The sequence below is a fragment of the Halichoeres trimaculatus genome, unplaced genomic scaffold (assembly GCF_033239565.1).
Source record: "Halichoeres trimaculatus isolate MK-OKI-2021-1 unplaced genomic scaffold, fHalTri1.1 fHalTri1_scaffold_15, whole genome shotgun sequence".
Classification (NCBI taxonomy): Eukaryota; Metazoa; Chordata; class Actinopteri; order Labriformes; family Labridae; genus Halichoeres; species Halichoeres trimaculatus.
In genome coordinates, this window is record NW_027437193.1 from 13,759,469 (window position 1) to 13,785,463 (window position 25,995).

At 40.8% G+C, this 25,995-nt stretch overlaps 1 protein-coding gene across 1 annotated transcript; it reads left to right on the forward strand.

The window, feature by feature from the left end:
• The first annotated feature begins 457 nt into the window (after nt 1–457).
• On the forward strand, nt 458–2,496 carry snai2 (snail family zinc finger 2). Its single transcript, XM_074689084.1, has 3 exons — nt 458–680; nt 845–1,366; nt 1,743–2,496. The coding sequence occupies exons 1-3, from the start codon at nt 602–604 to the stop codon at nt 1,922–1,924; spliced, it is 783 nt and encodes a 260-aa protein (XP_074545185.1). The 5' UTR covers nt 458–601; the 3' UTR covers nt 1,925–2,496.
• Nucleotides 2,497–25,995: the final 23,499 nt, after the last annotated feature.

The following is a 25,995-nucleotide window of genomic DNA, read 5'->3' on the forward strand; positions in this document are numbered from 1 at the left end:
CACAGCAATCATCAGTAGCAGCATGCATACTCTGTGCAGTGATTGCATTAGGAATGGCATTTTAAATACTGCTGCCTATTGCACCCTGTAGCTCTTACTGTGTACTCTTTCCTTGCATGCTCATGATCTCTCAGTAATTGTAGGAGTGATGACGAGAAAATACTGAATTAAAATTTGACATCTCCAATTTAATATTTTCTGCACAGTTGCACACTGAAACACTCACAAGCCCCAAGCCTAAAGCACCTGTCTGACTGGAGTAAACTGGCGCTGACCCAGCCTCTAGAGGGGGGTCACGCGCTCCCTTAGGCTCGAGGCAAATTTTAAAGCTCGGTGTTAAAAGCGAGATTTAATTGGTTTGAGCTCCCTGTATATGTAGATGGCAGAGCATGGCTCCTCCCATGCACCTGATAGGGAGTATTTACAGCTCTTTACAGCTACTCAGTGCCCTGTTTCCAAGAGCGCAGCGCAGCACAATGACACTCCACTGGACTTAAGAAATAAGGATTTCCGTCTTTTATGAGTGAACTGAGGCTCACCACGGCTGTGATTTCCGAGACAAAAGTTTGCCAAAAGTTGTCCACTTGTTTTCAACGCAAAGATGCCACGCTCATTTCTGGTCAAGAAACACATAAACTCCGCAAAGAAGCCAAACTATAGTGAGCTGGAGAGCCCAACAGGTAATGTTTTTAAAATCAAGTGTTCTTTTACTTTGAAAAGTTATGTTTCTTTAATTTGTTTTGTTGTTAACTTTGTTTTCTAACTTCTGAAAACTTTTCTCCTCACCCAATCGATGACAGTGATCACATGACCATTCATTGAACTCCACTGTCTTCTTTTCCAGTTTTCATCACACCGCACATCTACCGGGGCCTCCCCCTCCCCGTCATCCCCCAGCCCGAGATCCTGAGTCCGGCAGCCTACAGCCCTATCACCGTGTGGACTACCAGCAGCTTGCCGCTGTCTCCGCTCCCCAGTGACCTCTCCCCCATCTCTGGATACCCGTCCTCGCTCTCTGACACCTCCTCCAAAGACCACAGCGGCTCGGAGAGCCCGCGGAGCGATGAGGACGAGCAGATGCTGCCCAAGCTGACGGACCCTCACGGGGTAGAGGCAGAAAAATTCACGTGTAGTTTGTGTAGCAAGTCCTACTCCACATACTCTGGACTGCTGAAGCACAAACAGCTGCACTGCGACGCCCAAACGAGGAAATCGTTCAGTTGTAAATACTGCGAGAAGGAGTACGTGAGCCTGGGGGCTCTCAAAATGCACATCAGGACTCACACCTTGCCTTGTGTTTGCAAAATATGTGGGAAAGCTTTCTCCAGACCGTGGCTGCTGCAGGGACACATCAGGACACATACCGGTGAGTGGATGGGGAGGAACAGAGGGGCCTTCTGGGTGAGGAGTTGCTATGGGCTGGAGCAGGATTATTACGTCCAACGTGATTTTAAAGCATTAACAGCAGCCAAGAGACATTGCTACAAAACTTCCAGCTGTTTTTCTTAAACTGTCAGATTGATTTTGTAAAAAAAAAAGTGTGTAAATCTCACAGAATGCTGCATCTACATGATCTTTTAGTGGGATGTTGACTGCCCTTTTTTTGGACAATGATGTGTTACGATTACTTTTATTTTAACCAGAGGGCAAAAAAATAACAGGGAAGCTTATAAAGCACCTATTTATGAACAAGGGTCAGTGTGCCATCTTTGACAGTGTCTCTCTGTTTCCTTCCTGAACAGGAGAGAAGCCTTTCTCCTGCCCCCACTGCAACCGGGCGTTTGCAGACAGGTCCAATCTCAGGGCTCACCTACAGACCCATTCGGATGTGAAAAAATACCAATGCAAGAACTGCTCGAAAACCTTCTCCAGGATGTCTCTTCTGCACAAGCATGAGGAATCTGGTTGTTGTGTAGCACACTGAACTGGGATACTTTTCCACCATCACTACCAGCAGCAAGAGAAAAAAAGAAAAGAAAAGAAAAGCCCTCTTCATTCATAGCTTCTTTATTTTTCCAGGTCCAGAAGAACTGTCAGGGAATCACATGGAGGGAGTTTGAGCTCCAAAGACTCGGTCCATTTTATTTCACAGTGAGAAAAAGCTCACATGCCTCTCTTTTTCAAGCAGTGTTTCTGTGATTGCAATCAGTGTCGAGCTTTGTCATGCCATGTACTCACCTACCTGTGCTATTCATGCACTTTCCTGCATGTTTAGAGTGTTTTTTTTTATCAGCCTTCAAAATGTTATCTCCAGTATTTGTACCAGTGTCTCTGATTAATGGCTGTTAAGCAGTCCTCCACTCTTTGAATGAAACCAAAAAGGCGCGTTGTGAATGACAGCATAAACCAAACAAGAGGAATACTGAAGCCATTGGAACTGAGGGAACAAGTGCAAACTCCTTTTCGGGTGAAATGATGACTCAAACTTTTGCACAGACATCAGAAATGGTTTGCCAGCACTCAACCAAAAAAGAACAAATCTCAAGTGCCTCAGCTTTCCGTAGCAATAATATGTATGTTTCCTTTTATATTTTTATATATTGAATGTAAGTATGACTGAGATGATTGTATATCAACAGTGGAAAAACTGTGATGCTGAATGATTTTGATATTTTCATATCCTCATGACACTTTTCAAAATAAAGTCTCATGACATTTTTGTATTACTCCTGGCATCTTGTTAAAGTTACTTTTCATCTGTGAAGCCTTCTGTTGCTCTGGCTGTGGGAGAGGAGATCCTCCAGCTTGCAGGACTCAGCAGGATTTTCGCCCGCTTCAAATGGAATAACTCGCATAAAAAGTGAATGATATTTAATCCTGCTTGCACCAGCTCATGTTGTGGTGGTGATGCAGAAGAAGACGAAGGAAGAGGAAAATAAAAACGAGGGGAGAGGTGACTCAGCTCTGAATCAGGCCTGAACCTGCTCTCTGTGAACCTGTCCAGACATCAAACAATCTTGAAATTTAACACATACTGGTTATATTGATCTGCACTCACTTGTTACCCCTTTGAGGGCCCATGACGCTGTCTTTACAGAGTGTGAGCAAAGCGAGGGCGTTGTCCTTTTTAGAGTGTAATCCTAATTTTGAAACTCATTCCATCAAAGTGGACGTGTTTCTTTGTATTTTATCTTTCTCTTCAATCACAACAATCACTGCAGGGCCACTCAGATTTCTAGATTTTAATATGTTTTCATGAGAAGGTTCAATTTGCATTTGCTTTGACAACCTCCTTGAATTTCTGGGATGCCTGCCATCAAGGATTAAATAGACCTCCCCGGGCTACGTTTTGTTGTCTTTTTCCATATGCCGTCTTCTCGCAGCAGATCGAGATTAGAGTGCTAAAAAGTGCAATCCCTCCAGGGGATACAGTCAAAGTTGAACTCTTTCTAACAAACCCAGGAGTGTGTTCCTGTATGGCCCCAATGCCCAAAAGCTGCTGACCTGAAAGATGTGATCTGACAAATAGACGCTTGTTTTTCTCGCCGTATGGCTCTGAACTCCCCTGTAGGTAGACTCCGCTCTGTGTGAGTCATCATCAAGCTATTCCAGGTGCTCACCAACACCGCAGCCACCTCACTCTGGATTGGGCCAGGTGGCTGCGGGGCTCTTCAACAAAGCTCGCTGAAAAGCAGGTGCATGCAGGAGGGAGACAAAACCCACAGCCACAGGTTCACTGACACTGCAGAAACCTCAACTATGACCTAATGTGGGAATGTTACAGGCAGCAGGGTCTATTATTCAGATCATTTGCCTCATAAAAGCAAAGTGGCATCGGGAGGGCACTCCAAACTCTAACACTGCACATACTGAGGCTGTTTGTCCTCGCTGTTGTTTGCAGAATCTAATAACTTTCATTCCACTGGCTACAATTTATCATCTATGTGTCAGAGAGGAAAGAAAAAAATGTAATTAGCTCTATCATCTTGCAAGATTTCCCTTTTTACAACAGCCATTAACTGCATCACTGATTTCTCAGATAACAACACGGTGTTAAATGCTTCCCCCTCCAACATGAATATTTGATTTAGCTGTTTGTGATGACAGTGGGAGGAGACAAGGAGGAGAGGGAGCAGGGACTCATTTGTTTGAAAGCATACGGCGATTAGGGGACGTGTGAAAGAATGCGAGATCAGGTGTCTGTCAGGTGTGGAGGCTGTTAATAGTCACGCTTTTGAATTGAAGTTGCAAATCCTGCAGACGCCAAATGCCAAATGAGGTAGATACAACCAGTGGGTGATGTTTGCTCATAATTAAAGGTAAAAGGGGATTCTGTGCTGAGATGTTTTAATGATTAAGTTTGGTTAAACTGTTCCCCAGAGTTAATCCAGAAACATATCCAGAAGCAATAAAATGTGTTTTTTTCAGCAGCTTTTGTCCCTTGAACTTTCTATTAATTTGTTTGGGAAGTTTTCTAAAGATAAGTTTAAATTTATTATGCTTACTCTAAAAAAATCAGCTACTATGTCAATATTTGAGACCTCGATAAAGTCTTTAATACAATTTAGTACAAATCAGGGCTGCAGCTTACAACTAACTTCATTGCTGTTTAATCTGCTTGTTATTAACTCCGTTAATTGCTTCTTTTTGTCTCAAAAAAATCTTAAAACAGCAGAAAATACTACTGATAATTTCCTCAGCCTCAAAGTGATGCTTGTATTTGTTCATTGATTCAAACTTAAAGGCACTGTGTCTATGTCTAAAATAGAAAAAGCATGAAATCATCATATTAAAGGAGCTGTAGCCAAAGACTGTTTAGCCTCTCTTTCCAGGAGTTACTGGAACAACGAACTCTTTTCAAAATGTTTGCACCTGTCAGTCCAATTTTTTGCCAACAGTTGCAGCGTTAAGCCTTTAGTGCCATTTAATATTTCATTTGGTGGCCCACCTTCTCGAGTTTACGCCATTATTAGCACTCTAACTCACTCCACTCTTTATTTTATCATGTACATTATATCACATGTAAAATAAATGTCCTCACTCTGCACATATTAGAGCTCAGGGTGACATAAAACTCTAGAGCCGCCTCAGAGAGCCGTGTGCTGGACGTAAAATGGAGCTCAGTTCTCAGAAACCTGCTGACTTTATGTTGAATGGGGGGAGTATGATTCCTTTATGACCATCAAGTGGAACAAATAAAGTTAAGGGTGTCCTCTGAGGGCTGATTGTCCTAGCCGAGAAGTGATCCCTCACCCTCCTCCTCTCACCCCTCCACATCAGAAAGGAGATGATTGTGTATTCCCCTCTCCTCCAACCGCCCGGAGGAATGTTTGCCTGTTTATTGAGCTCCCGCGTCTTGTTAAAAACTATTCTCTTTCATTTCTGTTGTCTCCTCAAGTGACTGGGCCTGCTGCTTAGAATGGCACTGCTTTTTCCGCTGGAGGTGCATATTCTCCAGATAATTCTGTTTGCCTCTAATTGTGTAGCGTCCTCTGCATTGGCGCTCTATTTGTTGATAAATTGGATTCATGCAGATCAAGCGAGCATAATTTAATCACCAGGGAAGATCAATTCTTTTGAAGTGTTGCTGCGTCTTATGGTCTTTATCTCATTAAAGTAAAATGGTTTGAACAAAGGGGCAAAAGCAGTTGTTGAAATACAGTGAAGAATTTTACTTAGATAATTTGAGAGGTGGTTTGATGTGTTTCAGGCAGAGCTTGTGTGCCTGACCCTCTATGTAGGTCAGAAATTAGTCCAGCTGAGACAGAAGACGCTGTGTTGTCTCAATCAATAGCGCTGTGCTCTTTTTTTGCCTTCTTGTTGAGCCGAGGTCAGCTGTCAAAAGATCCTGTGATCATATTTACTTGATTGTATTTCCTACTTAATGTTCAACCCACTGAAGCCCCATGACCACAGCTGTGAAAGATCCTCCCAAGGAACAAACACGTCCTTTGTGGCCTCTGATGACTTAACATTCCCCTATTTATAGTCTCAATACATTTTTTCACTCTTACAAATTCCACAGTTTGAATTATAGACTGGTTACACTGCATTTAGAGCAATCAACAAGGCATAGTGCTGTACATTGTAGCTCAAAGCAGCAGGGCCGTGCCAAGGTTTTAGAAAAACAGGGGTCAGAAAACATATTTCACCGGCCACCCTGATCTAGATTTGTTAATTTGGGCTTTTCAAGGCTTTTAAAGAGCAAAATTCAAACATCAACAGCTTTTACCCTCACTATAAAGCCTGAGAAACACTAATTCTTGCAATAAATGATCCGAGCTGTAATCTGTCAGGAGAGACGGAGCAAAATCTTTCATGATTTTCGGTGAACTGTCTCCTGCGTTTTCTTTCCTCGTCTCCTTTCATGTCTCTCTTCAACATTAAAGTCTTCCAACTTTATCTCTCCCACCCTCTCTCCCTCTCTGTGCTCTACTCTCTGTTCTCCTTCACACTCGGTATTCACAGACTGTCCTTTTCTCTCTGACTCTTGACTTGTCTCGCCTGCCAAAATGCTTTAAAAATAATTAGGGAGATTATAAACACCTTCTTCGTTTCATCTTCGAGATTGTGGTTGCATCATTTTGGATTTTAATTACAGAAATTGCAGAAACGTGTCTCAAAACAGTGTATGAATGGCAAGCAGCCATACAATAATATATTCATAAAATGATACTACAACACTATGATGATGCTAGGCGTATTCATCAAATAACGTGGATCAAGATCTTTGGTTTCTAAAGAGGTGTTAAAAGGCCTAGAGACATGTTCACCATGAAGGAAACGCTGCCCCCAAATGACTCCCATCTGCTTTGGAAACTGGCAAAAGCTAACTCTTTGTTTTCATATAACCAAACGTGTCAGTAAAATTTTTAATCCTGCTGCAACAATAATCATTTTGTCCAGATCTCTTATTGGACACGGCTGCGCAGATAGACATATTCACCCCGTTTCCACCAAGCAGTCCGGTTTGGATCAATACAGTTTGGTACAGGTCAGATTGGTAAAGTCTGATGATGTTTGCGTTTCCACAGCTAACAGTGCCCCCTCTTGGTAGTTGGCGTGTAAGCCAGATGCCGATAGCCACGCCAGTCATGTAATAGCAATGATGCCATAGGAGCGCAATACAGTGTTTCCTGCTAAAAAATACAACGAAGAAGAAAATCCCACAAGCAATGTTTCTTTCTACCAATCAACAGTCTGTAGTGTTGTAGCTCCACTTTGGTTTATCCTGGAACGCCACAAAATCTGTGCCGTACCAGGATAAAACAAAGTGAACCACTTGGTGGAAAGGAGGCTATTATGAATTGGCTTCATCCTCCAGTCCTGGAAGTTACTTCCAGGTTTGATCAGATCAGTGGTGCTAAACTTGTCTCAAGCTGAATGCGTCATTCTTCTTCATATCTTCATCACCTTGAGTTATCTTTCTATAAGTTTCCACATCTTCTACCTCCTCACTTTTCTCCTCAGCAAAGCTTTTGAACTACATCATTATCAGAAACATGAGGTCCTGAGGTGAATGGTATTGAAGGCCTATAGCTACATGTCTGTGGTCACAATAAGATATTCCACTTCAAGACTCAAACGCACAAAAGTACCATTAGCAACATCTGTGACCTCAGGGGTGGGATATTTTAAACAGGTTTGAATATTATTTGAAATTTTATTGATGTAATAAACCACCCTGAGCTACAAGAGCATATAATGGCTTATTCAAGTGAGGTCATTTACCTTTTCCCCAAAGAGTCCATTCTAACACTCCTCTTGTGTTTCACAACCTTGAAGGAGAAAGATATCTCTAATCTGAACTCCTGACGCTTTCACTGACAGTTACAGGAAGTGTGGAGGTAGGAAGATTTGTTATTGGTGAACGGTGGCTTTATGAATAGAACATCAAGTCAAATACTTTTGCTTTTTTGAGACTTTAACAGTATATTTTGAGAAGCTGATGATATTTCTCAGTTATGCTGGCTTGTTAACTTGCTAGCCTCCTCTGTTTCAAGACACTGAGAGTTAAGTGTCACAGTTAGTCTTTTACATATTACAGTTTTGTAACAGATACAGATTAAGGTTCTGCCATCATCACGCCTTTGTACTAACTCACTGAACCTCCTAACAGCATAATATTGGTGTCCCAGTGAGTCATTTCGCATCGCATTAGAGTGTAACAGAAGCACAAGAGGCATGGCAGGAGCATCACATACACATACACATACACATACATACGCAGGCGCACACACACACACACACACACACACACACACACACACACACACACACACACACACACACGCCTCTGTACTGCTTCTGTTACTACCTCCAGAGGCCGAACGTTTTTCCCCAGCATTCTGCTTCTGTGCATTACACCTGCAGACAAGGCATAACAGGAGAAATGGCAGTGTATGTTAGAGCCTTGTGTCTTTCATCACGACTAAACCAGATGAATGCCAAGCAAAAGAGTTTCTTGTGCAAGCACATTTCTGACTGTCTCGTATACTGTATAAAATAATGAACAGAACAACAGCTACTCCAGTTGAAGCCAAATCCGTAAGAGCTGTCCCTGGTGAATAGTTACAGTATACACACTAATAACAGCTGCTAGGTTTTGAAATAGTGGGTGCAACACTGAATTAAAATCCATCTACCCAACATATATCAGTTGACCCAGCACCTAAGTTGTTTGTGATTCGAACATCATCATGTCATCGCATCGACCAACATGCTCCACCAACTAGATACCACATCAGGCACCACGTACCGAGCAGTCGCTCATATCAGAGCCTTTTCAATCAAATGTTACATATTACTCTGTAACCAAACTTCAAATGACTGCCTTTAAATAATAAAAAAAAAAACTACTCCTTGACATTTTAAGACATTGGTTTTAGCAGGGTAATTGTTGTTGTGTCGGCATTTTGTAACCGTGAGTGAGGAGGGAATGCAGTGGATATGAGACCCCGCATCGGTACATACATGGGGAGCACAGGTGGTATACATAACCATCTGTAGATTAAGTGTCCGAACACTTCGCCACAGATCGGTTGTTTGTGATCCGCAGCATAGACTGGCTGTCTTGTTTGTGCTTTACAGCACAGACCTGTTGTCCATGTTTCTCAGCATGGACAACATGTCAGTGCTCCATGGCTTTATCAAATATGGCTCAAATGAAGTTGAATTGAACCACCATTGTTATGCGTGTATTGGTTCAGATATATGTGGTTGATTCAATCCAGAGTTGTAATCAGTTAAACCCAGTATTGTAATTAATGTGACCAAGAATTTGGGTAGAATATTCAACTCATCTGTTGGGTTGAAATGGACCAACCCATCTTGCTGCTCTACTGGACTGGTGCTTTACTGATCCAGTGGTTGGGGTATAACACAGCCCAAATTGGGCTATTTTTAACCCAACTGTTTTTAGTGTGTAAAGCCTGCCTCCTCTGTTACAGCAACAATGAGAAAGTAGAATATTAGATTGCCATTAAAAAGTTTCTTCTGCTTTTTGTCGTAATGGTTTGTTTTAATCAACTGAAGACTGTGCCAACCTAGAGGGTCTTTTGGTGAGTTTAATGCAATTTTTAGTCAGTGGAAGGGATGAGACGTCTGCCTTGGCCTTGGCTACTCCACCTCTCATCAAGGCAGTGTTTTGGCTTCACTTCTCACAATAAGGGGAACATAAAAGTGTCTGTCATATCTTTATACAATAAATGGTCAGTCGACTAAAAGATGTATAAAATTATAACATGAGACCATGTTTTCTGCTGCAATTCTTTTAAGGTAAAACAGAAACAGCTGGGGCATAAAGATATGTTTAGCACATTACAGTACTGTGTTTACAGACAGGGGCAAATGTAATACAAAATTTGTGTTATGTTTAGATTGTTAAAACTCCATAGACTCTTAAACAGCTTTTCAAAATGTGTAACAGTGTAGTCTCACCATATGCAGGATGAACTGCAGAGTACCAACGTCGAGTTGAAAAATGATTTAACAACATGACTTTCTGAATACAACAGGGGTTGTAATTCATTTGGATAAAATCTCCTTTAACACGCAGCTCTTTGGAGTTGAGTCTCGAGTCTGCTCCTCGCCACAGGAAGGGAGCACCCAGGCGAATAATGTTTTCATAGAGTCCTCTCTACTGCAATTTCAGGACAAGGTGGTGCAGGACGAACATCAGAGTTATCAAATATTACTCCGACAGGAGCCTCTGAATGGTTGTCAGTTCCACAAAGTGGTGAGGCAGACTGGTGGTTTGATGTGAAGTCGCTGTCACGCTGAGTGAGGCCGCTTTTGGTCTGAATGATGATGATGTCATGCGTTGAAAAGTTAATGCAGAAAATTGCTCATTTTTAATCCTTTTAGACCTCAGAGCTGTCTTTGACACCGTTGATCATCCAATTTAAATTTGAATGCCTTAAGCACTGGGTGGCATTACCTGCCCGCGCCTGACTGATTCATCTCCCTTGACTCAATCACACACTTTTTATTTCACCCATGAAAACTCATCTTTCTCTTTAACAAATATCATACCTGGAGTTCCTCAGGGCTCTATTTTTGGACCCATCCTTTTTATACACGCTTTCCCCTTATTTCCCTTTATGGTTTGTAAACACCATGTTTAATTTTGTCTGGGTTCAAAACAAGCATCTTCAATTAAAAAAACTTTGTCTCAACTTTGTGGAATAGATATTTCAGAACTTTTGAGCCATGCTGGCCATGTGACTTAGTGGATTGTAATGTAAGTTTCTGGTTTATCTGCCAAAAAGTCTGCCACATTCTTTTGATCCATACCCATATGAACACAATAACTTTTTAGCAACTTTTATTAGCACCAATGTGCCCAAGTGTAGCCTCATAACATGCTACTTGGCTGGCTGTAACCTCCTCAACAAAGTTGTTGAAATGGTTATGATTCAAAGTAAATTATCAAAAATCTCTTTTAGCAACCACATAATGTTGGCACACAATAATCTTCAGCTCTCACACTTCAAGAATCTCTTATCAGTTTTTGCTTTGTCGTTAACATCAAACAGTTGTTTGTAACATGGTAATCAGCGTGACTGAGGATAAGCCAAGATCTTATCCAGCTATAAAAAGACGAGAGCATTTAACATCACAAGTCTCCTCTGTCTTCAAAAACACAAAAAAGTTATAATCTCAAAGGTTTTTTCAGTTAAATATATTTTGTGTGGCAGCGTGGTGTCGGCAGGGAAAAGCAAGCTTTCTGAACATCAGGCTTTTTTTGTAGTCCATTTCATGTTTGCAATGGGGAACTGTAAAAAAAAAAAAACAAGTGTAACTTTGCTTGTGCTCAAACAGACTTAAATTAGACACTTGACTTTAAAACAAAACCATCGCATCACCATTATTTCTGGTCCATGTGTTCCACTTCACCAGCATGAAAAGATAATGAGGAGGTATTTCATTTCATTTTGTAGAACAAGAGCAAGATCATTCTAGCAGCAAAATGTTTCAAAAACATTTATTATTAATATCATCTTTATTAAGCAAGACCAGAAAAAATGCTATGCTTCTTTTTGATTTGATTCTGGCAGTTTTCAGAACTTTTAAACAAACTAATCCTGCTGAGGCCTTGCATTAATCAAGCCTGCCATGTTCAAACATGTCAGTTGTAGATAACCAGAATTAACTTCAGGGACCAGTAACTCCTTCCCTTTGATAGAATTGGTAAATTACATTGTTTGAGTTCATGCAAGATATTCAAACAGTTTCATTCTCAAAAAAAAAGAAAAAACCCTCAAAAGTTTATATCTCTCTACTTTACAACAGCACACATGGTTGTTTGTCCTCCAGTATCTGTAAGTAACTTCCTCCAGCTGGTGTTTGCTGAACAGATTTAACAGAAGCCCCACATCCTCACTCTGGATCACTGGCGTGCTTCACCCACCCCAAGGGGAGCACTCTGGAAGTGCCCCCATTGGATACTCCAGCAGTATAGCGAATAAAGACAGCGTTGAATGCCATATCTCCAGACCTTTCCACCAAAAAATGCGAGGAAATGTTCTTTCAGAGGCCCTTATGGTGGATAAATGTCAAAGTGTGCTCTGTATGCCATTCCTGTACACAGCATAGAAAGAGTCTTCTAAATACCTCTTCAGTGGATACAACATGAAGAATGTCCTCTGTGTGCCCTTGTGGTGAAAACAGCATAAATAAGCGTTGGTAGATGAAGGGTTTGGAAAAAGTTCCACTGGATGCTCTGGATGCCCTTCCAACAGATAAGGTGTAAGATGAGAGTACATTTAAATGTTTTTTTCTGTATATATAAAAAAAAAAAGATTAAAAGTGTCCCTGTTTGAACTTAAAATATATGAGGTGTAAAAAATTCCACTGGATACCCCTACAGAAATAACATTAAATGTGTCATCTGGATGCTCTTCCAGTAATAACAACATAAAAATGGTCTTCCAGATGACCCTTCTGTGCAACCAACAAAGGTGTCCTCTGGATGCACTTTGAGTTAAAAACTTTTAAAAAGTGTTTGCTGGGTGCCCTTCCAGTCAATAAGGTATAAAAGAATGTCCTCTGGATGCCCCTCCCATAGATGAAGTGTCAGAAAAGTGTCTTTTGGTTACCCTTCCAATGTAAACATCAAAGTGTCTTCTGTATGCCCTTTCAGTAGGTATGGTCTAAGAAAAGAAAAGGTTTGAGAAAAGGTGTAGGAAAAGTGTCCTTTGGATGCCCTTCCATCCTGCTCTTGTGAATGATTGAGTGTGTGTGTGTGGTGTTTGTGTCTTTGTGTTTAAATATCTTTCATCATGTTCATGATTTACCTTCATTATAATCTTGTATTATCAATGACTGTATTCATGTTGTAAGGATCCCCTCGAAAATGAGATGGCACATCTCAAGGGGATATCCTTGAAATAAAGAAAAAGTAAAAGAAAGAGATAAAACTACTCCCAAGTTTTTCTGTTTGGGTAGAGTATTAAAGGTCCCATATTATGCTCCTTTTCTGCGGTTTAATATGGATCATTGATGTCTTCATGAAATGGTAGTAACATGTTTTGGTCCAAAATAAATAAATAAATAAATAAAGTACAGCAGCATTGTTTCCAGGCTCTCGTAGCCCCTCTGTTCAGAATGCTCTGATTTAGTGGGCGTGATTTTCATATGTAAATGAGCCACCGCTGATACCGCATCGCTCTTCCACATCACTGAGCGCGGCGCCACAGGCTTCAAGTGCACAATGTTTAGAAAACAGCGAAGCTCGTTTACTGTAACATTACGGGCTAAAACAACAGGCTAACCGCAGCTAAAGTTAGCATCCTGAAGCTAACACGGACACAAGGGGGGACACTGAGGAAAAGCTCTTACATCTGCTCCACAGCACACAGCATTTGGGGTATCTGCTCTGGTGGACCAATCAGGTCAGACTTGCTCCTAATTGGTCAAAAAAGGGAATCGCTGACGTCAGCAAATCACCAAAATCCCAACAGCTCATTTTAGGTCAGGACTTTACATTCACAAGCACTACTAAGTACAGGTTTTGTCATTAAATATCACATTTTGTGGGCTGGAAGGAAAGCTAGACACATAAATTTCACTGAAAGACTCAATATGGGACCTTTAAGCTTCACTGTTTGTGACATTAAATTAAATTGTTTTAAAACCATATACCGAAAGTTAGATTCTTTTATTTTTACCATTTTGTGAAAAATTGTGTTTTAGTCTTATTGTGTTTTTCTTTAACATCATGCAATTATCTCTACAGATTGCTTATAAACTGCCCAGGTTGCCCATAATTTTTATAATTGCTCAACCTTATTTCTGACGGGTAAGAACCCAGACTGTGGGACTACCTTATGATTTCCTAAAAACTAAATAAACCCAAACTTCACAATCAGTTGTACTCAGAGCAACAAATTACAAAGAGTGGTGAGTCTACAGCGGCTGAATATTTACGAGATGTTTGGGTCCAATCACAATGGTGGTTGTGTTCATTCACAACCTGATAAGAAGGGGAAATTACAAAACAGACCACACAAGTAATCATCAGGGGAATAGGGTTTAGTTTCTAATTGTGCAGCTGTGTCCGGAGTTATTTATTCAAATTAATATCTGCTTTGTGTTTACCTGTTGTGGGAAGTGCTGTGCATCTTAATGTTCATCATTTCTAATCCATTACATACTCTGAATATAGAAAATGTTGCAGGCACTCTTAGTGACGTCCGCTGATGAGGTGAGGCGAGGTAAAGCTATTACCCTTAATTGATTTCACTGGCTGGATATTTACCAAGCACAAAGGAGGTAGGAGATAAACACCAGCAGAAGAAATCACAAGACAATAAATAGGAAACAGACTGTGCTTAAAGAATGTTGCAAGTAAACAAGAGGAAGATAACTGCACATTCATTGTGTATTAGTTTGATGGCAGGTTATATCTGAGCGCTGTCGGCTCTGCATGGTGGTATATGGGAGATTGTGAGCGTGAGATGATCCCTGAGAGGCCAGCAGACCGAGCCAGTGACCTAATTATGATGAATCAGGGCTGAGAGAAGCTGTCTGGCCACCAGCCTTTTTCTAAGTGGTTTTACTCTCCACAGCAACAGCATGTACAGCCCCAGCAAAGCGGCAAAACACAACAGAGGTGCTCAAGCTCCACAGGGGCTGTGGGTATGATGAGCAACACATTTCTTTTTTTTTTTCCTGAGCAAATGGACAAAGGAAAACTGCTGAATGAGACAGGGCAACTGGTAACCTTGCTGTGTCTAGAATCGAAATAGAAAAGTTGTCTTACTCTATTAAAAAATAAAATAAAATAAAATTAGCTCATAAACCAGATAGTGGCCCCTGTGAACATGATCTCCCTCTGCAGTCTGCTCTGCTCTCTGGCACCATAAGCTTTAAAATATGATAATTTAAGTGTCACCGTAGCAACACTTTGGCACCCCAGCAGACTGAGGAAATAAAGTCATCATCTAAGTGATAATGTATGAGATACACCAGCAAGATTTACGAAATAAACATCGGCAACAAACACTTAACATTAAATGTCTTTGGGGGAAAAAAAACAGTCATTAATTCTTGGCAAATGCTCAGCATCGGTCGCAGCTAAGCCATGCTAGGAAATAAACCCCCTTTTTCAACTGAAGGAAATGATTGTGGTTTGGGTCCAAAAAGAGTCTTGAAAATAGACACTATGTACGTAAAGTAGGACATAACTGATGGATACAACATAGCTTAATAAAGTCAACATTTTGCTGCCTGTAGAAAAAAGACTGCCAGAGGTGTCTGTATGGATGTACAATCAGAGCTTGGAGTGGAAGGATTGAGAGGTCACTAGATTTGAAGGGAGAAAAAGCTGTGTTATGCTTTCCGTGTGAACGTGACGTCCGGAAATCAGACACACAAGATCCAAGCGAGAGAACGCATAAGGCTTTTACGCTTTAACACCCCGCGCATCGTCTGATAGTGTTCATTCCCAAATGCAGGGGGCGGTGTATCAGAAACGCACGTCTACCTGAGTACTAAGCGAGAGTCGAAGGAGTTTACCTTTGTTTACAACATAACCAAGCGGCAACCTCCAGTCTAAGAATATGAGACAATGCTGAAGTGCTAAAATCTGCTGTTTCTCAAGTGTTCACTTGAGGCTGGCTCTGGATGTAGCAGAAGTCACATACACACCAAGCCAAAAAAAGCCATTTTCAAAGCAGAAATTCACCTATTTACCGCCTGGTTCAAAAAACGTCTCCAGTCTGAGTCGCTAATTTTACTATCAGCACCCATTGACGGGGGGTGAATTTTTTCTAACTCGGCAGTTCAGAGGATATTAAGATGACAAGCTTGCCCAATCAGAGGTAAAGCTCAGGGTCACGTGACTGACAGGCGCCCTATAGCTGTACCCGAAGCCCTTGCCCCAACCAATATGGCCGCAATACCTGATGTGCTTCATTTTCCATTTTAGGAACAGATGGGTGACGTCGGGGGAACTACATCCATGTTTTATCCAGCCTATGAACATAACATATCAGTCTCGTAGATTTTTCCTGGTTCTTTTAACAGATTTCTTTTCTCTGCCAAGAGTGGCTGCAATTTTACGCCATGAATCATTTACCCCTGGGTTATCATGGTGTTCTCTGTGTTAAGAGTCATACGGATGCCTATATTTCTGCAGTCGACAAGTAGGAGAGCCCGTTCTTCCACCATCTTGTTCGTGCATCTACGTCCGGAAGGTTAGAAATTTTCGAGTGTGTGTGGTGCAGAAATTTTCCGTGTGAAAGGGACCACAGGAGCGGATGTAGGTGCCAAAAGGAAAAAAGTCATTCGTCCACGTGCCTTAAGGTAACCGTGGTTGTCTATATTCAGCTAAGGAGCCGCAAGTTAAACCTATTTGTTTCCGACTTGATCTTAAAAGCTAACAGACTAGCTACCTGCTGAAGTTAGATTACTCATATATCACCACAGTTACCAAACAGCTGTACTCCAAAATCACACAAAACCCCAATGACAGAATTTCAATATCCAGAGTTGTCGCTTATTAACCTCACTTTGTCACACCTGCTGTGTGAATTGAGACAAAAATACACAGTGGCAAACACTGATCTCCAGGCATGCATCATAGCATGTTTTACCATTTTTGGTCTCACTAGTTCTCCAGTTTTTGATTGTTTGGTCATTTCAGCCAGCTCGAAAGTTTTTTTTATTATTTATTTATTAATTTATTGTAAAGGCTGGGTTTTTACAGAAGGTTATTCTAGGACAGTTTCTTGGCTGGGTGTGGAGACTGTGTACCTGGAGTTTGCAGGACAACCAGTGAAGATAAATGAGAATGCACTGTTCCTGGTAGAGAAAAACAGTCCCTTTTGCCACCTTGAAGATACAACATTTAATTAAACATTACAACCTGCCTTTCTGATCACTTTTAAACAGCTGATGTCAAACTATTACATTAAGATAAAAACAAAATTGTTTGAGCTCATTGTAGAAATACGCGTGTCCCTGTTTGGTCCCAGGTAGAGACATCAAACGGCAGCTGTTCCAGGACACACACATTACTGCGTGACCTCTCTTAACTTATGGGTAAATAGTGAAACAGAATACTCTGAGAGCTTGAGAAAGGCCCGCCCTGTAAGTTTGGCATGACATTAGGCCTCCGAGTAGCATTAAGCACCATCCACAACATATCCAAGGCTTGAATATGGTGCTTTGAGGAACGTTTAAGGATTTCTTTGATGGATATGTAAGCTCTAAACCATGACGTGGTATGAAATCACTCTACAATATCCACAGAGACACACTCTGCACAGAGCCAGTGGCAGCTAGAGCATCTCCAGAGATAGTTTGGATTTTTCTCTTTCTGTCTGGTGGTTATCTGATCATCAGTCAAGGGAAAAGGTGAGTATGGAGCGCAAACAAAAGGTGCTTGAATAAACTAGCTCCTGGCCACATTATTCAGACTCTGGGTATTGTACTCTGCTGACAAGCCCCAACAGGATGTAAACCTCCCGAGAAGCTTCTCAGGGGAAGGGAAGTAAGCCTGAGCTCGACAAGGATCTCAGAGCACGGAGAAAGAAAAAAAAAACTGTAGATAATTTGTATCTTTGCTGCTGCATGATGCATATCCAAGAAACAAATCATAAAGGTTGTACTGCATACAATGTCACAAGCAGCAAAAACAGAAACACCTGTTGGATATTATGCAATGTAAAACAGAAGCCCTGCAGGAATACTGCCGGGAATAAAAGGTTCAGGGCTTTTATGGATTTATGGATTACACTGATCCTTTTGGTAACATTAAGGTAAGAGAATTCACCTTCTGTTTATCAGACTCTGTTAAATTTGGAAGAATGTAAAAGCTAAACACTTTAGTAACCACCCTTCAGAAATAAGTGTCAGTACTCTCTTCATTCACATTTTTGCATGTGTCAGTAAAAGGGATGAATAATGAAGTTAAAAACAAAAAACTAAAACAAAAACAATAAAACATACTTTCTGTAAAATGTTGAATGAAGTTTCACCAAAGCTGTGAGGAATAAATGAAAGTCAAACTGGTTAAAATTCTAGTATGCACTCTTTTTCTTTATCTCATTGCTCTTTTTATGTTGAATTCTTACCTCTTAAATAGCCTTTCAATTTCACCAATTGTAGCTGAAGGGAAAATTCATGCAGTTCATTTAAAAGTATAAAGTAAAAGTGGAAAGGATTTGAATGAGCAATTTGTCCTCGTTGAAACGTGCCACTTCCCTCACCCTGCCATCATCACTTGACCCTCTTGGATTTATTCTGCAACCTTCACCGACATCCTTTCCTCTCTTGTTAGGAACCACTGCTTTAAATTGAATAATATTATCATAATAATTGAAAACAGAAAATAGCAATTTGTATTCCTAATTTTTGCTGTGGAATATTAGAGATAATAATAGTAAGCTGTTGGTTTTTCTGTCACTCATTAAATTTGGGTCATGGATTTCAATTTCAGGTATTAATGGTCTGAAAAAGGAGAGGAAATATTTATGACAGCCTTCCAGTCAAAAGGATTTACCTTTCACTCAATGGCAAGTGGGTTATGTACTGAGAGAGAGACTTCTAAGATGTGTGCTGAAAATGCTTAATGTTTCTAGACAGTACATTTAAAGTGTTTGTTTGACCCCTGACCTTACCCCTGGCACTGGAATTGAGCTAAAGTTTAGCCTGTAACGCCTGAGAAATGAATATTTGTTCAGAAAACTTGTACAAAATTGATAAAACATGTTATTTTTTTCAAAGCATTCATTTAAGACCCTATTGGAGCAATGTTATGATGTCTCCTTTTCATTCTGTGATCTTAAGGTAGGTATACACTACAGGATAATCAGGCTGATTTTTGATCTTTCCTACAAAATCTAAGTCGGCAAAAGCCTGAGTGTCTCATATCACATTGTGTCAGATTTTCCTGTGGTGTGGGGTGTGCTAAGAGTGATTTTGTCCATGTGAAACCGCTCCAAGAGGAGCAGGCAAGGTATGTAATGTCACATGTGCCTGAGCACAGCCAAGACGCAAGCTGGCTGAGCTGACCGATCGAAGAGGAAGTAAGACATCTATCTGTAATACTTGTGACGACTTTACTTACCACCAACTCACACTGTTATGCATGCAGCCCACATTTCTACTGTCACCGTGACTTTTTCCATAATTGTTTTTTTTTCTTTTTTTGTGTGTTTTTATTTATCTTTTTTTTTTTCAATTTAAGAGGCTGAAAACAACTATCATTGCTTCTTCCGGTTCATCTGTCATGTTTATTTACACCAGAGTCATATTTTACTACGCTACATTTGGAATATTTCGTGTATTTAGCGTATTTAGCGTATTTAGCGTATTTAGCGTATTTAGCGTGAAGAAGTCAGGATGTTTTGCTAATGGATCAGTTAAGCCGCGTTTCCACCAAGCAGACTGGTTCAGTTCATCTCGGTACTGCGCGCATTTTGCAACGTTTCCTCCGACTTATCCCGGGACAGATCCCTAATAACTGAGACGAGTCAGCCTACTTTTTTGGGACCCTTCCGCTCTTGGAAGGTGGAGCAACACACTGCAGACGGTTGATTGGTCAAAAAAATCGTCACTTACCCCCCGACAGCGGCTTCATTTCACCTGGCGGCACACAGACTCTCCAAAACAAAGCTTGATTGCACTTTGTATCAAAGAGCTACATGACAATTACAGAGAGGATGAAATGCTGCATGTCTTCCATCTATGCTCTATGTTTACTGTGTCGCGTTTTTCTTCTTCGTTGGATTTAATAGCGGGGTAAACTGCTACGGCGTCACGCTATTGTTTAACAGCTGCGGCTTTCAGCATCCGGCTCACGTGCCGCCTACCACAGTTTGCTGCTGAAAAGCAAACGAGATCAGGCTTAACTGTACCAAACCGTACTGAACCGACCCAGACTGCTTGGTGGAAACGCGGCTTTAGTGTGCGGTGTGCTCCACAGTGCAGACCGCTTACTAGATCAAAATAGATCTTGTGCGATCGTGTTATCATCAAGCATGTGGTATCTCAACACGTGAAAGTTTGAAGAATCCTGCAATGAGTGCCTTTAGTTTTAGTTTTAGTTTAGCCTTTAGTTTGATGAGCAAAGGCAGCAACGGGCTGAACCAGGGCGAATGAGAGTATCGACAGAATAAGTGATGCTTTTGTTTGTTTGTTTGAGGGCTTTTGTCTGAGCCCCATTCTCACATAGATTTGTAAAAGTTCCAGAGTATAACTGATATTTTCTTTCCTCTTTTTCCTCTCACACACTGAAAAAAAAACAAAAAAAAAACAAGCCTCATGACACATTTCGATAGGATGTGCTTCATAAAATAGCCTCTGCATACATACCCAAAAAGCAGAACCTCATCAGTCATTTTTAAAGATAGTTTCAGTCTCACTGCTTTTTTGGCTCTGGATTGGATTTCTCTGCAGTCACTGGAACCGAATGGATACGACAATGTTTACAACTGAATCCAACAAAACTGTCCACAGTGAACCGAAACCCCCTTGGGACTGCCGTTTTATTTTTGTTGAACACAACTTGTTATTGCTATTTTCCTGTTTGTCGAGAGGCGTCTGAAATCTTTCAGTGAACTTAGATTTCAAATGAAACCGAACAGGCCTCCGAATACTGGTGCTGAGTGATGTTTCGCAATTACGACTCTTCTAAACACTGCATCAATATTACAATCCCCCCTCCAAGAAAAAGATTGTTTGTCTTTCCGAGCTAGCAGTCACAGTCTTCCCCAGCCATAAATATCTTCTGTCACTGGTGCATTCCTCTGGCTTCACCACAACCTTTGAGTATTTTCCTGAGACTGCCTGGTCTGCAGCAATGCTTTCATTCCAGCGGACTGATCACAGGAGAAATGATCCAGCTGTGTCGTGAGTCACAGAGAAAACCACGGCTGATAAGAGACCGGGAAGACACTGAGTGATGTGGGACGAGGCGTGACTAGAAAGGCAACATTTGGATTGTATTAGAATAACGAGGCTGAGATTAACTCTAATGAAAGTCTCTGTGATTAAGGGAACTCTAAACAAACTTCTGGCTGGAGATACTAATGATAATGTCAATAAATTTCCTTTCACACATGAAATACTAACTTTTTATAGATAACTTCAAGACATGCAGAATCTGGGATGTTATATGTGTGAGACTGTCTAAGTCAACAGGGGTTTTATCACAGCAGATACTGATGACTGTGGGTGGGGCATGCAGTGGTAGCAAACGTCTCCTGTAATTGTTGGAAAAAAATTATACATGAAGTCAAGCTGAACAGATTCACTTAGATTCTTCAGTTTGACAAACATTCCTGACACTGACTAATCAGCTCAATGCTGACGACCTGATACGTTGTGACATACACCTTGAGTCTGAACACTTGACATGTTGCCAAAGATGCTGTGATAAACATAGACCTTGCTTAGATTTGACTAACTGTAGTTTGAAGAAGTAATAATTATTAGGGGAAAGCTGGCTAATTTAAGCATGCTAGCGCAGATTTCACATTGTCTTATCAGGTGAGGTTTGTTTCACAGATACACAGACTTCCAAAACGTTTTTCTTTCTTAATAAACCTTATTTTTAAGGAGGAGCTCTGTAAGTACTCACTTTATTTTTTGACATGCAGTACTTTTTTCCTTGGAGCATTATTGAGCCAAGTCAACGCTAATGTTCAGCCTGTCTGAAGAGTCAAGATGACAAGCACAGGAAGTAGAATTTTTATTTAAAGATTCTTAATGAAAAAGTTGAATCTGGGTTCTGGACTTTCAGTTTGTGAAGTGTTTAGATTCCTTGCCAGATTATCAGCAAGCTACAGTACAAGCAGGAAAAACTGCTCATGTGGAGAGCAAAAGCAGGTGGGACGCACACAGATTTAGGTAGTAATCTGACAGTAATTAGTCTCTAGCAACAGTGTTGTGCATGAATGAGTAAAATGAATGAGCAAAAATGAAAGTGCTCATCGGATGCGCTCATATTTAATGAAAATTAACTCAACCACTCGGTTTGTAACTCATGAATGAGAACGTGAGGGTAGTTAATTCCTTGGGCAGTAAATGGCTGCCCACGATTCGAGAGATGCAGCAGTGAGTTGCAAACAAAGTACTGTTAAAAAAAATGGTGCAGGCATTAAAAAATAAATCAATAAAACAAATAAATCAAAAATCAGGTACTAAAACACAGTGGCTGTACCTCGGTGGTAGGGTCGTCGCCTCTCAATCGGAAGGCCAGGGTATAGTTTAGTATAATATAATATAATATAATATAATATAATATAATATAATATAATATAATATAATATAATATAAAACAATATAATATAATATAAAACAATATAATATAATATAAAACAATATAATATAATATAATATAATATAATATAATATAATATAATACAATATAATATAACATAATTTGATATAAAATAATATAAAACAATTTAATATAATATAATATAATACAATATAATAATTCATTTATTAAGGGAATTTGCTTGAGGGACAAGGATTAAAGCATAGATGACCACTGAAAAAAATAATTTGTAGAAAAAAACTGAACATAAACTACTTCAATTTAATTGGTGTGAGCAGAACTTTGAGCTAGCTCATTTTTTACATAAGCTGGCAAAACACTTTAAACATATCTGCATGAAAATGCAGCTAACATGTCATTGACAAAATGTTTCAACATGCTCTAAGCTGTGCTACATAAACCAATTAGTTTGTTTTTGCTGGATGAGTTTAGATAACCTGGGTCCAATCTTTACTCAACAAACAAACATTTTAAATGTTAACAACTACTTTTAGTGATGAATGGCCAGTAATCTGGAGCAAATCATGTCAGTGTGAACAATGCAGACATCAGCACCACATGGAGAAAAGGAAGTTGTTAAACGTGAGTCGCAAGCTGAGCCACAATCTCAGACAGGTTGGCAGTCTTTACCAGAGGTATATACAGCACTGCGTTGCCAGGCAATGCTACACAATGAGTGCCTGGTGATCTTAGGATTGCTCGTCTACCCAGAGCCCAGGCAGAAAGATGTACTTGAATCCCTGATGCTAAAATTGGTAACACTGGAGCAGTGATTCTCTAAACCTCAGCCATTTACGTTCACACACGCACAACAATTTCAGCAAATGTTCACAAGTGTAGTTCATGTGTGAAAGGAGCTTTTGATGCCTGTGAGCACAGGGGAGGATACAAATTGGTATCCTGTAGACACGTCATCATCCCACAACAGCAGTGTAAGTTACCACAGACAGCTGGAATGTTCCACGGGGATGACAGAAGGTGTGTCAGATCCCACAACAACACCCCCCAGCTCTCTCTCGCAGTACCCCCTTCCCCATCAGCATGCCTCCTGGTTGAACTCCCCTGCTGGCTCTAATCCCCCAAAGTCATCCCAAGCTAACCGGTCAGTCAAGACAAATGGCGAGGAGCTGTTTGGGAGTGAAGACGCAGCAGGTGCTGTGCTGTCAAAAGCCACTTCACACCTCCTCTCCTTCTCTCTCACACACTAACGCTACTATCAGCCCCCCTTCCAACCACTACTCCGCAAGCCCTGACCACCTTCTCCGCGGGAGGGTAGTAGAGGGGGGGGGCTCTCCGGGGTGTGCTTTGTTATCAGCTTGCTCCAGCTTTGAAGTGAGCTCGGCCAGAATCTGGACTGTGTTTACTTGAAGGCTTCTCCCTTGTTGTGTGTGTCAGGCTGAGGTAATTACAGCTCAGCGAGTAGTCCCGACCACGATGACACGCCGGGGTAGGTGTGGAGAAGGAGGCAGGGCCCGGAGTACCTCAGTGTCTAGAGCTGCTCTTACTCACTCGGATGTGGTGCAGACGAGGCAGCTCCCAAGTGGGGTCCGCTTGCATGGGCATGATTTGTTAAAATAAGCAACCACCACGGCCAATAATGTCCTGTAATTGTATTGTTATCATGGAGCACAGCACAGGCCGGTTGAGCTTTTTTTTCTCAGTGGGGTGTCACATCAAAGACTTGTTCAGCAAAGCAGCAGATTTGGAAGCTAAATTTTTGGGGTATAATTGAGAGAGAAAGTGAGTTTAAGGTTTTTTGTTTTTTTCTTTTTCTCTATTTTCTTTTATGAGTGTTTATCTTCTATTGGCTCTAGTTCACTGGTCTGATAAAGAGTCGGTGAATTACAGAGGCATATTTCAATGTTTCCGTTTGAGTTAAATGGAATTCATTCTTAAGGTATAAAAAATATAGCTGAGCATCTTATTGAAAATATGCTCACTGTCTTCCAGTGCCAGCTCACACCCACAGCCTCACTATGTGAACACATCCTCTAGCCCAAAAACCACCTTCAGCTTCTACATGGTAGAGGCTCAAGAGCCATACACCTGATTTAGCATGTTAGCATAAGCTAATCCCTGGGTTGTTTGACACATACCTGGTTAGCAGAAAGCTAACTCATGTCGCTCTTTCCCCTGTGCTGCTTTCCAAGCGCCCAAAAGTGATTGAAATTAAATCAAGCTTCACTCTTTCCAAGTAAAAAGCTTCGTCTGTTTGGCATTTTGCTTTCCTTTGTCTTTCTCTGTGCTACATCCACTATCACAGCCACTCAGGATAGCTTCATCCACTCATTAATCACCACGCAAAGTCACTTCACATTTGGCTTGGCTGATGTAACCACACATACTCTCCACCCAGAAGCGTACCAATACAACCAAAACATCAACATACAGGCTGAGGGGGTGGATGAAGCAGACACTGACACATGTAAAGAGGCCCTGAAGAGATGATTGAGCAGCATTAATCCTGTAAAGGTTGACATTTTGAAAACTTTGACTTTTTCTGCTTCTTGATAAAGAAACAGACTAACTTGGAGTTTTGGAGCTTCAGGTGAAATGTAGGAGTCTCATGCTCAGGGGTCTTGTAAGTCTGCAGGGTCCAGCAGAGTGCTGCGATATTCACCAACAATATGTAAATGATATGGAAATCATACCCGCCAAAAGAGTGACGGAAAGTTGAAACTGAAAAAAGAAAGTTAGCAGAAAAAAAAAAAGTGTGCTCAAAAAGAAAAACATCATTGAAAATAAACTCAAGTGATTGGCTTGGTTGTTTGATTTATTTAAAAAATACTATAATGTAAAATAAATCTTGTTGGACTTAAGTTTCTAATGCAGAGAACAAGTGTATTAAAGATGGATATAGCCATGAGACAATGTGTTGAGGGCGCCAAAAATAAACGTCTGCATGTGGAAACTTATCAAAGATAAGATGCTGGTCGGCTTTGTCAAGAAATTCGTGAAGCTGTTCTTTTAATCAGGCTCAGCACCAGCCAAATTTATCAGTGCCAGTGTGAAAACTTTGGTAACACACCACACAAGCTCACTGGTGAGACTTTGAGAAAGCAGAAAAGAAATCTTGTTGACAAAGGACAAAAGAAGATTTTTACTGAATACCAACTATGTGAAGAAGACATCAGAGTGTAATTTATATATTATGACATGTGCTGCTGACCTCTTGGCCAGGTCACCCTTGTAAAAGAGATCTGGATCTCAATAGGCTTATCTTGTTAAATAAAGGTTAAATAAATAAAACAAAAATGTGGACACTGTATGTTTATCAGCTCTTTGAGTCAGATCACATGATCCTGTTTTGATCATTTAAACCATGTTGTATAATCTTGTTTTCCTTTCCCTCCTGACATGCTGATGATGTCAGAGTAAGCATGAGGTCAAAGGTCAGACTCCACATAATGCTGCTGAGGCCTTGCAGAGAACCAGCCGTACAGATACCGCTGCACGGACTCTGTAATCTGGAACTGAAATGACGCTGGGGACTGGTCTATTGCAAGAATCCAGACGTCACACTTCAGGCAGGGTACTGTTTGAGAGTCGATGTGAGAAGTCTGTGTCTGAATAATTCCTCAGAAAAAAAGTTGTTGCATCATCTTTTACATCCTGTGAGGTGTATTTTATAGTCATGTGCATCATTTGTACGTATTACTCAGTGACAGGTTATGAAATCCTGCACTTTATGCTGACGACAGGCTTTCCTCTTTACTTCACGAAGGCACATCTTAAAAAGAAATCTGGCCTCTATTAAGATATTT

Coding starts and splice junctions, on each gene's coding strand:
- snai2 (XM_074689084.1), top strand. CDS start 602: ATGCCACGCTCATTTCTGGTCAAGAAACACATAAACTCCGCAAAGAAG. Junction 681..844: donor TGAGCTGGAGAGCCCAACAG/GTAATGTTTTTA, acceptor CTTCTTTTCCAG/TTTTCATCACACCGCACATC. Junction 1,367..1,742: donor ACACATCAGGACACATACCG/GTGAGTGGATGG, acceptor CTTCCTGAACAG/GAGAGAAGCCTTTCTCCTGC.